Source organism: Sturnira hondurensis, unplaced genomic scaffold, assembly GCF_014824575.4.
Source record: "Sturnira hondurensis isolate 20B ecotype Veracruz unplaced genomic scaffold, ASM1482457v3 Scaffold0004474, whole genome shotgun sequence".
In the NCBI taxonomy this organism is placed as follows: domain Eukaryota; kingdom Metazoa; phylum Chordata; class Mammalia; order Chiroptera; family Phyllostomidae; genus Sturnira; species Sturnira hondurensis.
In genome coordinates this window covers 1,645,325-1,661,699 of record NW_028077105.1, presented here as the reverse complement: position 1 = coordinate 1,661,699, position 16,375 = coordinate 1,645,325, and the positions used below count along the sequence as shown (strand labels likewise).

The 16,375-nt window shown below is 42.4% G+C and overlaps 1 protein-coding gene across 11 annotated transcripts in view; it reads left to right on the top strand.

Moving 5' to 3' along the window:
* The first annotated feature begins 1,331 nt into the window (after positions 1–1,331).
* Positions 1,332–16,375, top strand: part of ECT2L (epithelial cell transforming 2 like) — a 72,206-nt gene continuing 57,162 nt past the window's right edge. For 5 of the 11 annotated variants that reach the window (XR_005066425.1, XM_037045642.1, XM_037045641.1 and 2 more), the window contains exons 1-4: positions 1,332–1,421; positions 9,463–9,672; positions 10,601–10,734; positions 12,071–12,183. Coding sequence is in view for 9 of the 11 variants with exons in the window: in XM_037045642.1 (XP_036901537.1) it covers positions 10,633–10,734; positions 12,071–12,183 (215 nt within the window). In the remaining 2 variants the exon portion in view is untranslated. Of the gene's footprint in view, positions 1,422–5,486; positions 5,626–9,458; positions 9,673–10,600; positions 10,735–10,991; positions 12,184–16,375 lie in introns of those variants that run through there. The other 6 variants (XM_037045635.1, XM_037045640.1, XM_037045636.1 and 3 more) reach the window with 6 other exon arrangements.

Here is a 16,375-nt window from a genome sequence, read left to right as displayed (position 1 = left end):
TGGGGGACCCACTGAATGACAGTAAACAAATCTACTGGGTTTGGTAATTTGGGGGATTCAGAGTTAAAAGAATTTTGATGAACTTATCTAATCGGTTTTTTTAATATCCCTTTAAAAAATGAGGTTACTAGAACATGAAATACAACCTGGGAAACGTTTCTGTTGGGTTGAGACAATGGGATTCAGCAGGGAGACCTCATTCTGGGGCTGGACAGAATAAAAGGGAACAGCCATGTGACGTGTTTTTCTTGGATGGGTCCAGAGATAAAGCGGAAGCTGTTTCCTGTAGCTTAGTGACAGAGCAACAGGCTGGCCTTGTTTATTCATTTGCCCTTTGTGCCAGGGGAGCTCATGTGGGTCTCAGGTAACAAAATTTTAACTTAACTAATTTGTATTCTTTTACACAACGTAAACATGTTGAAGGCAACAGGAAAAAAAAAAAAACCGAGGTGCCTGGGTTAGAATAAAATTTAGTATATGTTGCTTCTTCCTTGTAGATAAATTTTCATTACAGGTGAGTTTACTTATTTTTTAATTTTATTTATTTATTTATCTTTAGAAGGGAAGGAGAGAGGGAGAGAGACATCAATGTATGGTTGCCTTTTGTGCATCCCCTGCTGGGAGTTGGCCTGCAGGGAACTGGCCTGCAACCCAGGCATGTGCCCTGACTGGGAATTGAACCATGATCCTCTGGTTCGCAGGCCTGTGCTTAATCCACTGAGCTACGCCAGCCAGCGCTTTCATTATGGGTGAGTTTTAAAAAATACTACCAGAGCAAACTGACTTCCAGACTTCTTAAACTTATTTGCAAAAAACTAGATCATATAGTCAATCACATGGTTTTCTAACCTACTGCTTACGAATATTTTTCCATGGTGGTAACTATTCATCTACCTAGAAAAAAAAAGTTTAAAGGCTTCACAATAACTATTTAAAGACATTTTTACCAGAATCATTAGAAACCATCTAGGAAGAGTTTTAGTTTTGGTACCTTCTGTATAATTATAAAATTGAAAATAAATGTAAAATATTCTGAGGATTTCCTGAGGATAAGAAAACTCCCCTTTCCCATCCCATGGCCTTAAAATAGCTAACTTTCTCAGACCAAGCAAACGTTGGCTTCGGTATCCAGGAGTCCGGCAGCCTGGCGTCCCTCCGTGGCTTCTGGGCAGTCACTGCAAGGAGAGCCCGGTGGTCACCTGGGTCCCTGCCCAGCCCAGCCGGCCCAGGTAAACTAAGGACACTCTTCGAGGAGCAGGGGCGTGGCGCGGGGCCCTGTTTTCTGGTCACTATGGAGACGGTGCGTGGTCACCTCCTGGCTCTCACCCCAGGCTGCAGCGGAGGTCTTGTTCCCATTTTCACTACGCCGTCCCAAGAGCTGGCAGCTGCTGGGCGCTCGTTCTCTCGGCCACCTCCCGCAGGTAAAGCTCTTGGCTTCTGGGCCGCATCTTTTGCTTGGAACACCATGGGCACAGTGCTCAGGTTGGCTAGGTTCCGCATGCAGCCTTGGGACCATCCTAGGCAGCGCTGAGCTAGGGCACTGTCTCGACGACCTTGGACAACCTGAGCTACTGCAGGATTATCCAAAACTGAAGTGGTGCTGGGGAGAGACAAAGCAACCTCTGAGTAGGGGCAGGTTTGAGTTGAGCTGCGGCGGGTAAACACCAGCCTCCCCCGGAGCACTCATATAGGGTGGAAGTAAAGTCGAGTTATGGGGCAGTGTGGAAAACACTGATTTTCATATGGCCTGCACCATCAAACTCTCTCCATCCGCCAGTTCTCACCCTCTTTCCTAGCCTGGAGTTCAAAGCGCAGGGAGCGAGGTTGGGGAGGGAGGGTGTCCCTCCACCCCTGTCCCCAGTGAGTGCCCCGAGAGGGCTGGGGTAAGAGTCACAGCCCAACTCAAACCCGAGGCAATGCAGAGATCGTTTTGTTTCTCCCCAGTGTCACTTCAGTCTTTTGGAAAATTATGAAGCTGCTTAGGTTCTCCAAGGTCAAGGGTAGGGAGGCCAGTGCTCTGCCTGGGAGGTAGCAAAGGAGAAATAGAATCTACAGAGAATACAGTTTGTGGTTATAATTGTATAGCTCTGAATTAATATGCTAATATTTGATGAACAGGACAAATAATTACACTGTGATACTTAGAAATATTTATCTTTTAAAAAGTACTTAGGCTGCACTTAATAAATCTTTCCATAAGTATCAGCCCGAATATCCTGACATCATCTCTATTAAAGTTCAGAACAACCTAGGCAATTGCTTTCAGGCCCATCTTGACGTTTGTGCACCTCGGAAACCTCAAAAATCATGCTCTAAAAATTATTTCAGTGAGAGAAAGGAGGGGTTAGGCCTTTGAAAATTGGCCTGAATGAATTTAAAAATTACAGTTGCTTGTTACAGCTTTAATTTTATGTCTTCAAACTGAGCAAATTCAACATTTGATTATGTACATCTTCCACTAAGTACAGCATTTCCTGTCACCTTCTTTCCAACAACACAGATTTCCTCAAAGCGTGCTATTGCTTTCATTACATTTGTGCACGTAATAAAAATTATATATCAGTTTATGTTCAGATAAAGTCATGTTTTTACATGCCCTGAATAGGACATTTTATTTAACTGGAATAGTTTTTAATTTCTGTTTTCTTTTCACTAATCACATGCTCTTTTCTTTTATTGTTTTTTTTTCCTGCAATCTTTAGAACCAGATTACCTCTTGGGAGGCGTATTTAAATGGTTAATATTTTTCTCCACCCCTAATAGTTTATTCCTTCTTCATGCTTTAGGAGGAAGCCTTGCTAATGGATTTTTTAATGCGTAGAATTTAAAAGTTCCTCAAAAAAGAAATGCCAGGCACACATTTCTAAAGGTGCTAGAAAATAACCGATGACTGCCAGATTTTAACATAATTCACAATTAGTATTCTTGTCCCCGAGTGAATTCTCCCCCCACCCATAAGCACCCTAAAATACTTCTCTTTCTTCTGGTTCACTAATGTCATGAAAGAAGAATCTGTCAGATCTACCTAATCATTCAATTCTAAGCTCATTTTTACCATGTAACTGATTGAACACAATGATGGAAATTAGTAATAAGAATATCACATAAGTTGATAAATTGTCACAGTGATGACAGTGTTGTCAAATCCTAATAATCAGTGAAGGGGCTGGGCTTTTTCTTAGCTAGTGATTTGCTTTCCAGCCCTTGAATTTGGAACATTGGTGATGTGAACAATTATTCATTTACTCAGCAAATGTGCACCGAACGCCTACTTGTGGGCAGGCACTATGCTGCAAGCAGCTTCTGCAATGGCTCCCATCTTCCTGGTGTCCCGGCCTTGTGAATCCTTCTCCTTAAGTGTGGGCTGGACTTGCTTCTAAAGCAGGAGAGCCAAACTTTTCTTTAAAGGGCCAGGTAGTAAATATTTTTGGCTTTGTGGGCCATATGGTTGCTTTTCCAGTCACTCAACTTTGCTGTTGTTACTTGACTGTGTTCCAATAAAACTTTACTTACAAAAATGGATGGCAGGCAGTTATGGCCTGTGACTCTGTTCATTGACCCCTGTTCTGACTAATCAAAAGTGATGGTATAGCACTTCTGAGACCATGTTACACAAAGACTCTGGCTTCCGTCCTGTCTACTCTCTTGCTCTTTCACTTGCTTGGTTGTCATTTTGTGAGCTAAGTTGTGCAAAAGCCCTCATGGGAGGGGAGCCTCCAGCCAACAGCCAGCCAGGAACCGAGGTCCTGGTTCTGACAGGCTGTGTGGAACTGAATTTGCCAGCAACTACTTTCATGAGCTTAGACGTGGGTCATTTCCCTGTCCAGCTTTGTGATGACTTCAGCCCCAGGTAACACCTGGATCATGAGAGAGCCTTGAGCCAGGACTCAGTTCAACCGTGCCTTGACTCCTGACAGAAACTGTGAGATGATAATGCTGGTTTTTTGAAGCCACTAAGTTTTGGGACTATTTGTTACACAGCATTAGATAACTGCAGCAGATAACCAGTTCACACTATGATAGGCTCTTATAATAATGAGCAATAGAAATGCTGCACAGTAGTTACTCCTCTTGAAAATATTTAAGTTTCAAAAACATCTGGCAAAAAGAAACATGTCTAATTTTGTTCAATTTTTTCCCAAGCATATTGAATCATGGATTCTGTTTTTCTGAGAAACTCCTATTGATATCTTATGGAGCTACTATTTGGAAAAATATAAAATGCTTAAATGTGAAAATAAATCATTCTATTTAAAGAAGTTGTGATTGCCAGCATGCCATTTCTCTCTAGTCAGCAAAGTTGACATCGTAGATAATAAAGAGAATCCAGTAGAAATTTATATTTATATATACCTATATATGATGTACTGCACACGAGCAATGTTTGGCTTATTATGTAACTCAGTAGTTTCTTACAATGAAAGATAATAATTTTGAGAAACTTGCTAAATAAAAATCCCTTATGCTGGCTCTTGAAGGGATTTCACATAACAACAGCTGGGCATCTTATGAAACGGAGGATTTGTTTTCATTTAATGTTGATTCAGAAGTATTTAATTTCCCACATTGCCATGAGGTTTTTATCTGAACCACACATTATTACACTACAGTTCGCCAAGACACATCACCGCCTTGCTTTACATATAAAGAGGCTGGTGCTCAGAAACTAAACTATTTGTAAAGCTTCAGTTTGTTGGGAGGGGGATCAAAGCAGGGATCCAAATGTGGCACTGTCAAACTGCCCTCGTAATATTTCTAAAATTGTTCCTATTATGGTATAAGCCTTTCCAATATATTCTTTTTCAAAATGCACTTCCATCTTGTTGACTCTTAGTAAGAGTAGAGGCACTGGGAATTTTGTCTTATTCTCAAAATCTTCTGACTCTCCCAGAAAGTTTTCTCAGCTACTCCAGGCCCCATTTTTCCTCCTTGAAATGTATAGCAACAGACAGTTGCTTAGAAACTAAGACCTTTCCGATGCTTGAATTCCAGCTAGAATTTCACTGACAAGTGGTCAGTGAATTTGAGTTTTAGTATCTCCAGAAATAGACATAATAGCCTTCGGAGACAGCTGAAGCTGCTGAAGTAGTGGTTTTCCCACACAGATCCATCCAAAATCTGTCTGACATCATCCGTTGTTCCTAAGTCTGTCTTCTGGGGATTCACAAACCATATGTAATTGATTTTAAGTAAAAAAGCCTTCAGATAGCTGGTGTGTGTGTGTGTGTGTGTGTGTGTGTGTGTGTGTGTGTGTGAGAGAGAGAGAGAGAGAGAGAGAGAGAGAGAGAGAGAAAGGGGGGCTCTCTTTCTTTTCTCTTTTTAAAACAGATACTCTGCTTTCTGTAGGTGGAAGGATCCACCTCTTCCTCTTTGATCTATAACCTTACCAGTGCTCATGTGCATGAGTCCATTTGGGACTTTCTCTGTTGCTTTCCTTCTTTCAACGTCTGTCTCCGTACTAACACCACGTCATCCGCTTACTCCAGCTCCATGAATGAGAAAGTGACTCAACTCAATGAATTAGAAAGTGACTCGCCTGGGCTCCCCCCACTAGATCAGTACCAGCGTCTCAGAATCACACCTCTCATGTCCCTCCTTGTCATCGCCTCTTGTTCCTCCCCAAAGGTAACCACCATCCTAACTTTAACATTATAATATAAAACTTTGTATAAATTAAACCATACAAACTATATTATTCTGTTCCAGCTTGTTTTGTTTAATGTGTGTGTGAGTCCTACATATTTTTGTGTGTAACAGCAGATTGCTAATGGGTGTATAGCATTCTAGTACATTAATATATGACAATATAGTTATCCTTTCAACTGTAGGTGGGTGCTTGGGCTTTTTCCTATTCGAAGACATCTGATGCAGCTATGAATATTCTTATGGATTTACCTGATTCACATGTTCTTGTCTTTCTGTTGGGCCAAGTGTATGCATATGTTCAACTTTAGGAACTAATGTCAAACATTTTTTCAACGTACTTATATCACAGAAGCTGTATGTGAGAGTTCTGTGTGCATACAACACATGGCTTTATCGGTCTGTTCTGGACAGCAAACCATCCCGACATCGAGGAGCTTGAAACAAGAACCATTATTTTTCACAGTTCTTTGGATTGGCTGGCCTCACCTGGGCAGTTCTTTTGTTTCCTGTTATAGTCTGGGCTCATTGATGTGGTTGCATTTACCTAGGAGATCAGATGGAAGAGAACGCCTAAGCTGGCTTCATTCACACACCTGGTGCATTGGCCAGGGTGGCTGAAACAGGTGGGGGCTGGCTCAACCTCTCTCTCCAGGTGGTCTCTCATCACTCAGTCATCTGTCCCAGGCTTATTTCTTTGCCAGCTAGATCTCAGGAGTGCAAAAATAGAAACTGCTGGTCTTCTCGAGGCCCAGACTCAGGAGCCGCACATCTTCACTTCCACAACATCCTACTGGTTGAAACAAGGCAGCACCCGTACAGGTTCCCGAAGTCAATGTCCTGTGCTTTACGTTATGCTATGACAATACTCTCCTTCTGGGTACCAATTTCATATCAGTTGTTATTGCTGAACAACAAGTCACCCAAAATGGAGTGGCTTAAACAATAATTACTATTTCTCATGATTCTGAAGGTCAGCTGGTCCCAGCTAGATAGTTGCTGTACCCCCTAAGTGGTTCTCTAGAATCTTCCTTTCCCCACTGCTCTGCACTGCCACCTTTGTCCTAAATCAGCTGTCCATATATGCGAGTCTGTTTCATTGATCCTTTCTGTTTGTCTGTCTGTTCTTGTGCCAATATCTCATGCTCTTATTTACATTACCCTTGTAGTAAGTGAGTCCTGATATCATGTAGAGTAGTAGTAACTACTTTGTTCTTTTTGAAGCTGCCTTTAATATTCTTGTCCTTCTGCATTCCATACACTTTTTATACTGAGTTTGTCAAATACACACACACACACACACACACACACACACACACTATACCTGCTGGTTTTGACTGAGATGATATTGAGTTGTAGATTAGTTTGTTAGAACCAACATCTGTAGAGATGTGTACTCTTGATTAGATCTTTAAAATACTCTCTTGATGAAATATTTAGTATTCTATGTGGAATACTTATCCCTCTTTGCTTTAACTTGGATTTAATTTTTTTACAAATGGTATATTGTTGTTTGATAAAGTTCTGTTGTTAGTAAACAGAAATCCAGATGGTTTTTGTTTTTCTTGTGTTCAGTGAATTTTCTAAGCTTCTGCCTTAAGCCTGACAATTGATTTGTAGATTTTTTAGCATTTTCTACATACAATTATGCCATTAATAAATAATGTCATTTTTTATTTTCCATTACTATACATTATATTTTATTTCTTTGCTTTATTATTTGGTCAGTATCTCAAGAACATGTTGAATAAAAATGGCAGTAGCAATCAGAGGGGAAAGTTTCAACATTTCTCTATTAAATTTGATGTTTGCTATGTTTCCAAATATGTACTTATTTGGATTAGGAAGTTCCCTTCAAGTCATAGATTTTTTCCTCTTAATAGACAGTGAAGCTTATCAAATTTACTTTTTGCATCTATTGAGAATACCACATAATTTTCTTCTTTATTTTGTTAGTGATGAGAAGAGCATTGATTCTGTAATATCAAACCAAATTCTCATTTCAAGAGTAAATCCACTTTGGTGGTGATATATTACCTTTTTTATACACTGTTGGGTTGGGGATTCTGATACTTTCATCAGAATTTTTACATCTATGTTTATAATAATAAACCTATAATGTTCATCTTTTATACGGTCCTTGTTCAGTTTTGGTAACAAGGTTATGTTGACTTCATAAAAGGATTTGGTAATTATTCCCACTTTTTCTGTCCTCTGGAAGATTTTATTTGTTTACTGTTATATCACCCCTAAATATATATTTTTAGGATTTTATTTATTTATTTTTGGAGAGAGCAGAAGGGAGGGAGAAAGGGAGAGAGACATTGATCTGTCAGCCGCTTCTCACATGTCTTCAACCAGGGACCTGGCCTGCAACCCAGGCATGTGTCCTGATTGGGAATCCAACTGGTGACCTTTGGTTCACAGGCCAGCACTCAACCCACTGGGCCACACCAGCCAGGGCTGGCCCCGAAATGTTTGATAATATAAATATTGGTCCAAGAGTAGAGTGCTACTATAAGAACAGCAACACATTTCAAATTATGTGATGTTAACATTCAGTCTGGTACCATGAATTGGTTATTGGACACTTGGAAAGATGGCAACCCATGCTATACAGTGGGAAAAAATTATAAAACTATAGTCTTAAATAGGGTAAAGGGCATATTGTGTATCTAATTAGTTTGTATTTTATGCAAAGAGTTAGAAGATTAATGTTAATAGAATAAGTTCATTATCACTGGCTGCATTTGCCAAAGTAGTACTACAAGAAATAAAGGAGCTCAGAAAAGATTTTGGCTGGTTTATGAGCAGGAGTATAAGGAAATGCAGACAGCCAAAAAACGCAGGTACTTGTAAGGTTGGAAGGGGTAACTGATTCATAGCTTCAACTAGTAAAGAAGCAACTGAGAAGGCCTTTGATCAACTAAGTCTGCTTTAAAGTCTGCCCAGTGGCGAGGGCCAGGTCAAGGGTGTGGCTGCCACACCCTTTTTAGGATCTCCAAATGGAAGAAGGTGGTATCCAGCAAACACTGTCTATCATAAAAATATCACAGGGAAGGTAGACTTAGGGTTTGGTTTTTTTCCTCAGGAAGACTGACAGGCTCAAAATATTTGCAATTAAACTTAGAGAAAAATGTCTTTAAATAATTGTAGCCTATAGCACTGCCTAGAATCAAGTACATACCTTTAGATAGCTTTTGAGAGAGTGGTATAATCAGAGGAATCAGCGGCGTGGTCTAAAGGAGATGTGAATGTTTGAGACTGAAAATAGTCGTTGGGCCCCAGCCTTCTACAGCAGGATTTCAGAATCTATGGACTAACTCTTTTATACGTCATTCTTCTTTACAAATCAGAATATTTATTATAGTTATTCTTTCCCTGTTCTACCATCATATATACTGTATAGAGGAGCGAGGGCCAGAAAACTTATCTTCTTAGTTCAGAGATCTCTAGGTCAATAGGAGCAATACCTGGATCTGTAGAGACTGTTATGAGTCATGCATGCCACCTGGAATCTAAGATAAAAATATTGATGAGATGGAACTTTTGGGTTGTCTCCCTTAAAAAGCGGGTGAGTGTGCCCTGTGTAGGGGAAAAGGAGGAAGTGACCCACAAGCTAAGTTGTGGTAGACTGCATTACTGTTTGTAATCCTCTCCCCTTGAGCGCAGGCCGCACCTAGTGACTTGTTTTTTTGCTAATAGAACAGAGCGACAATGATGGGCTATCACTGCTGCAGTTTGGTTACAGAGAAACCATAGCTTGTCTCTTGTGTGCCCTCTCCTGCTTTTTCATTTGCTCACTCTGATGGGAGCCAGCTGCCGTTGAACCGCTCTGTGGGGGAGCTCATGTGGCAAGGAAGGCAAGGGAGGTCTCCACCCAGCAGCCAGTGAGAACCGCGGCCTTCAATCCAACAGCCCAAACTGAATCCTGCCCAGAGTCACAAGAATGAGCTTCAAATCCTTCAAATGAGACTGGTGTCCTGGCCAACACCTTCACAGCACCTTGTGAGAGACCTTGAAGCAGAGGTACCTGTTATGGATTTAATTGTGCCTCCCCAAATTCATATGTTGAAACCCTAACCCCCCAACATGACTATATTTGGAGACAGAACTTATAAAGAGGTGATGAAAGTTAAATGAGGTTGTAAGGGTTGGGCCTTAATCCAGCAAGACTGGTATCCTTCCAAGGAGAGGGAGAGACACTAGATCTCTTTCTCTCTCTCTCTCTCTCTCTCTCTCTCCCCCCCCTGCCCCCCGTCCTCAGTCCCTCCCTCCCAACCCGATGTGTGCACACAAGAAAGGTCTTGTGAGAACACAGCGAGAAGGTGGCCATTTACAAGTCAGGAAGAGAGGTCTCCCCAGAAACCAGCCCTGACAACACCTTGATCTTGGACTTCCAGCTTTTAGAAATGAGGAAAATAACATTTTTTGTTGTTCAGGCCACCAGGCCTGTGACATTCTGCTATGGCAGCCCTAGTAGCTGAAGACAGTGCTCCACCAAGCTCTGTCTAGATTCCTGACCCACAGGAACTTTGAGATAATAACAGTAACGCATTAGCTTAATTTTTTTCTCTGCATTCTCTTTGACTTGTATCCTCAAAAGACAGGCAGGTGGACTGGCAATTTGTGGTCTTCAGAGTCTTGCTTCCAGGGGGCAAAAAAAATAAAATCTGTATTCCTGGCTGATACAGAATCATTCCAATTTCTAAGTCATTTTCCCAGCTGAGTGCAAACAGCTCTAGTTTGGAGTCACGTTTGGGTGCAATGAGACGAGGCCAGAGTGAATCGCAATGACTCGGAGGACACGAACTCCCTGTGTGTGTCAGTGGGGATTACCTTCCCTGGATCTATATGTGAAGGAATTGCTCTAATTATATAACTTCCATAAGGACAATATTAATATACTGGATGTTTCTGGTTGATCTTAATCAAACATCTGTTGAAATGAACCTAGTTTTTCGGACTGGAAGAAAATAATTCGCTGAAATGTCAGCTGGGAATTCTTCCAGAAAAACCCTGGAAATGGAGGGCTTCCACACAAGATTCAGTGCCTGGACGCCATTTAGCAACAAGTCTTTAAACAGACAGGTGAGTCTCGTACTCTAGAATAAAGCAAGTTTCCTTTGTGAGGCGGATTTTACTACAATATGTTGGGTTGCGTGTTGCCATATGCTTTTTTTTCAGGGGGGGAAACACCCTAAAGAATTTAGTTTCTGAATCACCTTAAGCAAAAATAAACCTACAGTTGTCTGCACCAAAGACAGTTTCTTCTCACCCCAGTCCCCACATCCTACCTACAGATCTGGAGGCTCCAGATCTGTCCCCCCTTTCCTCTGTACCTCCAGGGACAAAGAGCAATCTCCAGAGCACACACCGTTTACTGTGACGGGGAAGACAAAAGAAGAAGTGCTTCTGGTGGTGTGGAGGGAGTTAATGCACAGGGGTGGGCGAAGGTAGCTGAACAGCTGTGAGGACGTGCAACACAGAGTTTATTCTTGTATTATTTTTAATTATTATATTATTTATTTCTATTATTTGTCTCATTACTATTGTTATTATTTCATACCCTTAGTTCCAATGCATCTTTTAGTTAATGAGGGCTGGTAACTTAACTCATCCCCGTGTAGTTCTCTGTGTATTTCTTTAATCCTCTCTTCCCTCCTGTGCCAACTGTATGGTTCAGTGGCCTGGGGATGTCCCCTTTGAAAGGCAGCCCAGGAAGTAGTCAGACCTTAATGGAGGAGCTGGCTGGGCCCGCGGAGCTCCTACGGGTTCAGGCCGGCTCACAGAGGAAGGAGGCCCTGCAGGCAGGGACCAAAGCCCAACTGAGTAATCAAGCCAGTGGGTTGGTATGTGTCACCGGAGCAAAGCTGGACTGATACCCAGGTTTGGGGGGATGCTGGTTCCTGGTGTATGTCTTCCCCGGAGACACGTCTAGCGATGGCTACGAGGCAAAATTCACTAACTTTCATTTTGGCAGGTGCAGTGAAGACACAGGACTGTGAGTTAGTAAAATCATACCTACTTCAAAGGGCCTTGTTTTCACAATTCCATGAGGGTAGCCTGTTTGGGTTTTCGAGATGAAATATTTGGAATCTGTTTCCCCAGGCCATATGAGCTAAGGTAGAAAGGAGAACCAGGATTCTTTACCTCTTTGTTTTGAAAGAGGCCTCCTTGGGCCCCTGTGTAATTGTATCTCCCACCCACCTTTTCCACCAGCCCACCCAACAAGCCTGAGCTTGTCCATATCCAAAAGTAGATTAAGCTGAAGGGAGAGACCTCTACTAAGTATGTGAAAACACTTTGTGACCTTTAAAGCACTATGCAAATATAAGCCCTGAGGTTGTTAGATTGCCGGAGGATTGCTAAGCAACTAAGAATATATTCAGCTATACAGAAAACTGTCATTTTTTCCCCTCTATAGCTCTTTCAGGAAAGAGTTGCTCTTATAAGTCATTGGTTTGACCTCTGGACTAACAAGCAACGTCAAGAATTCTTATTCACGATATTATTACGATGCACTAAATCACAATTAAGGTAAATGTGGCCTATTGATACAATTGTCATTGGTCGTTAAAGAAAATAAAGTGTAGTAAACTGTTTGTATAACTCTTAAGGGCTTTTTTCCTTACAGGGAAAACCAAACAAACACAGCCATCAATGGTTTAAGGTTTATAAACACTCTTCTGCTGCTGCTTCCTTGAGGGGAAATGGAACCTCTGGGGCTTTAATTTCAGCAGACCACAGGGAGGTGTTTAATCTTTGCAAAAACTTGTAAATAGCTTCAGTCAGTGAAGTTTGAATGTTGCCCTAGTATTAAATCCCTCTTGGAGCCATGAGACAGACAAGTACATCAAGCAGAGATTTGATATATAGGTAGGTACTCCGTAAAGATGGGTTACATAAATGGATGGATCTGAAGAGTATCTGAGAAGTACCCATAGCAACAGCATTTAGGAATATGGGCAAGACTTGTACAGCAGTGGTCAGTGATTGCCAGTGGGCCCTTGTTCTTGCTCTTAACGTTCTCTCCCATTACGTCTACACTTTACTTTGAAATACTCCAGCGAAGATGGTGTGATAGTCAAAGGTGTTGCTGAAATACCAGGGGCAGCCAATATTCTCATCAGGAATCAATACTAGCATTGTATTGGGAAGGTAATGGTCTCAGTTATCACCTGATACTTTGCTGACTGACACAGCAAATATCAGACATTAGTTATTATCAGAGCAACTAGTGGCTTGTCACCTTGTCAGATGAATGTCGCACGTGGGGACTCTTTAGTGAAGTCAAAGATGTGGGACAGACTGAAGCTCTAGAGAGCCCTGCAGTGCGCCTGCGTGCGGTTGAAGAACCCAGCCGCACTGGTAGCAGGTGCTCGAAGGGATTGTTTCCTAGGCTTTATGCCCAAATAAATGGTCAGTCTGGGGATTTCCGGTGGCCTGAGGTCAGTGGTGAGGGTAATGATGGAACCCCGTCTCTGGAACTTGTACTGTTTCCTGTTGTTTCTCAACTAAGTGGAACTTGCACCCAGAAGTCAGAGAGCTGGGTTTTAAACCTGCGGAACAGACTATGTGAACTGGTCTGGGCTTATTTACCAAGGTGTTAGTGGCTGTCACTACAACCTGGCGGTGAGGTTGGGGGCCTTTGAACTTCTTAGGCGGCTACCAAAAAGCACTGGAGTGAGACTTGTGGGAGACCAAATTGGCTTATTTTAGTTGCAGTGCCTGCCTCCCACTTTTTCTTGCACCCTTCCCTGCCCGTCTCTTTGGATGGGCCATTTTACCTCTTCTACGGACTCACTCACCTCCTCCATTGTCGGCTTTCGCCTGCATCTGTGGTCACACAGTGGATTGTTAACCAACTGTCCCTTATGAAGTCACTGAGTCACCAGGGGGAGACATATCTTTCTGGCTGTGTTGAAAAGCTGGAAAACAAGCCATAGAAAAATAGCTCTCAGTCAACACTTAAAAAACAGGGATGGGAACTTTTTATGGCAGGCATCGGCTAGCTTTTCTTTTACTCCAACTTGACAGCTTTCCAGATAAGAAAATAAAAGACCAAACCCCACATCTATAATTGCTCTGTGGTGTAGTCTCAGGTATCATGAACCAAGCAATTTTAGTTGTCAACACTAGAGGTCACTAGAGAACTGCTGGTATATTTTGAGGCATAGTAACACTAGGCCTGACATTGTGTCGCTGGAAATTGCATCCTTTGTCTGATATTTGAATTCTTCTTTCTGTGGGACAAGGATATGGAACTAATCTGTTCAGTGAAATCACTTCACTTTGTTTCCCAGCAGCTGTGTTTCTGCAGAGAGCTGTTTGTATTTCGTAGTCCCACAAAGCTGTGAGGACTTGTTCCCAGCCACTGATTTTAGGGGAAGTTGTCTGTCAGTTTTCAGTTTCTGGTCTCTAGACTTGGCATCCTGAACTCATCTTTCGTTTGTAGTGGTGGCTTCTGTTGTTTGATACCAGTCAGTTCTCTCCCCAGAGCCTGGATTAAGCCTGTCTTACCCGCCTTCCTNTTCAGTGAAATCACTTCACTTTGTTTCCCAGCAGCTGTGTTTCTGCAGAGAGCTGTTTGTATTTCGTAGTCCCACAAAGCTGTGAGGACTTGTTCCCAGCCACCGATTTTAGGGGAAGTTGTCTGTCAGTTTTCAGTTTCTGGTCTCTAGACTTGGCATCCTGAACTCATCTTTCGTTTGTAGTGGTGGCTTCTGTTGTTTTATACCAGTCAGTTCTCTCCCCAGAGCCTGGATTAAGCCTGTCTTACCCGCCTTCCTCCCCCTTTCTTTCGATCAGCCATTGCTTCTCTTCTACTGATGCCCACAGATCCCGTGTGCCCGTGTCTGATCCAACATAAACTGTGCTCAGTTTAGATGAGGTCTGACAGCCCAATTCACTTTATTGCTCAGATTAAAGTTAGTTCAATCAACTTCCTTTTAAACATCTTCATTCAGATATAATTCACATACAGTGAAATCGACCCATTTAAAGGTACAGTTCAACCGTTTCAGTAAATTCAGAGTTGTGCAGCCATCACCACAATGGAAATCTAGAACATGCTCATCACCCCCCAAAGGACACCCCCACCCTTGAGCAGTCTCCTTTTCTCCAGCTCCCAGAACTGGGAAGCCACAGATCTACTTCCTGTTTCTATAAATTTGTCTTTTCTGGACTTTTCACATAAATAAGATCACACAATGTGTGGTCTTCTGTGACTGGCTACTTCCATGTACTATAATGCTCTCAAGGTTCAATAATTTTGTGGCATGTATCAGCACTGCTTTTCTTTTTATTGTCAAATAATATTCTATGGTATGGATAGGCTATATTTTATTTATTCGTTCATCAGTTGATGGACAGATGAGTTGCTTACACATTTTGGCCACTGTGAATAATGCTGCTATGAGCATTTGTGTACATGTTTTTCCACATGGATGTACTTATTATGTCTTTTAGGTATATACCTAGGAATGGAATCTCTGGGTCAGATGGTGACAGGCCAATCAACTTTTAATAATTAAGTGTTTCTTTGGAATCATTTACTCCTATAGCCCCTTTTTGCCCTTACATCTTTATATGTAAGCCAAGCTATACATTTGTGCAAATGCCTCATTGTCCAGGCAGAGAAGCCACTGTGTTAGATGTTTTGTTTGGTGATTTCTGGATGACACTGTTGTGCTCCAGGTGGTTAGAACTGCGAAGCCTAAGATATTGCAGTATTGGTCAGAAATATGCTATCATGGTTTCTGTAAACTTTCCTTCTCAGTCTCTGTGAGATATAGTTAAACACTGAAGATGTTCCTTTCCTGATAGATATTCCCTATTGTTAGAATTTAAAAAGATTTCTTCAACAGAGTTCTACGCTATTTCAGACAGCTTCCAAAGGTCCAGCTTCTGAAACCATCCCTTTGGCAAATCCTCCCTCGCACCTCACCTGAAATGTGCCTTCCCCTGGGAAGCCCTCCCCGCTCATTTAGAATTTGTCCCCAGCAATTTTTACAAGCCTCTATCATGGCGTTTCCCCCAGTACATTGTGCTTTTGTTGTCATGTGTCTACTGGTTTCCAGTGTGTTGTCTCCCTGCCACTTGGCTGGGCTCGCCTTCCTTGTGACTCCTTAGAGGAAACTGGGCTGTTTGTGTCTGTCACACTGGGAGAGACCTAGGAGGAGCTCACACCTGTCTCCCAGCCGCACTGGTGAGACCGGTTTCAAATGGCCTCTGCTCAGCCCCCGGGAACGCCCCACACAAAGGCCTTTCAGTCCAAGGCTGGAGCTGTTCAAACTTGTAGCTTTGCGTGGTGGGTGGGGCCACAGTCATGTAAAATCATTTCCAAGAGATGGACAGGGTGTGTGTGTGTGTGTGTGTGTGTTTCAGGGGGAGAGGGAGGTAATGATCAGTGAAGGATTCACTTTCCTCATATGTCTCCCTCAGGGCCAGCTGGCAGTGGGGTTGGCGGGGAGACAGACGTACCAACCAACGTACAGTTAAGAAAGCTTCACTCTGCCCCAGCAACTTGAGTACGCCCTCCCCTCTTTCCAAGCCGCCCCTGGGAGGTCTCAGCTGGGAACTGTGAGGAAATCTTGTAGACAACACAGTTCTAGGTTAACTTTGAATGTAGAACATCTACATCACTGTGAGTGACTGAATGTCCATTGGAAAGAGACTTCTGTGTGGAGGTGATGGGCGGAGAGGGGAGGAAGCAGGGACATGCTGGGTT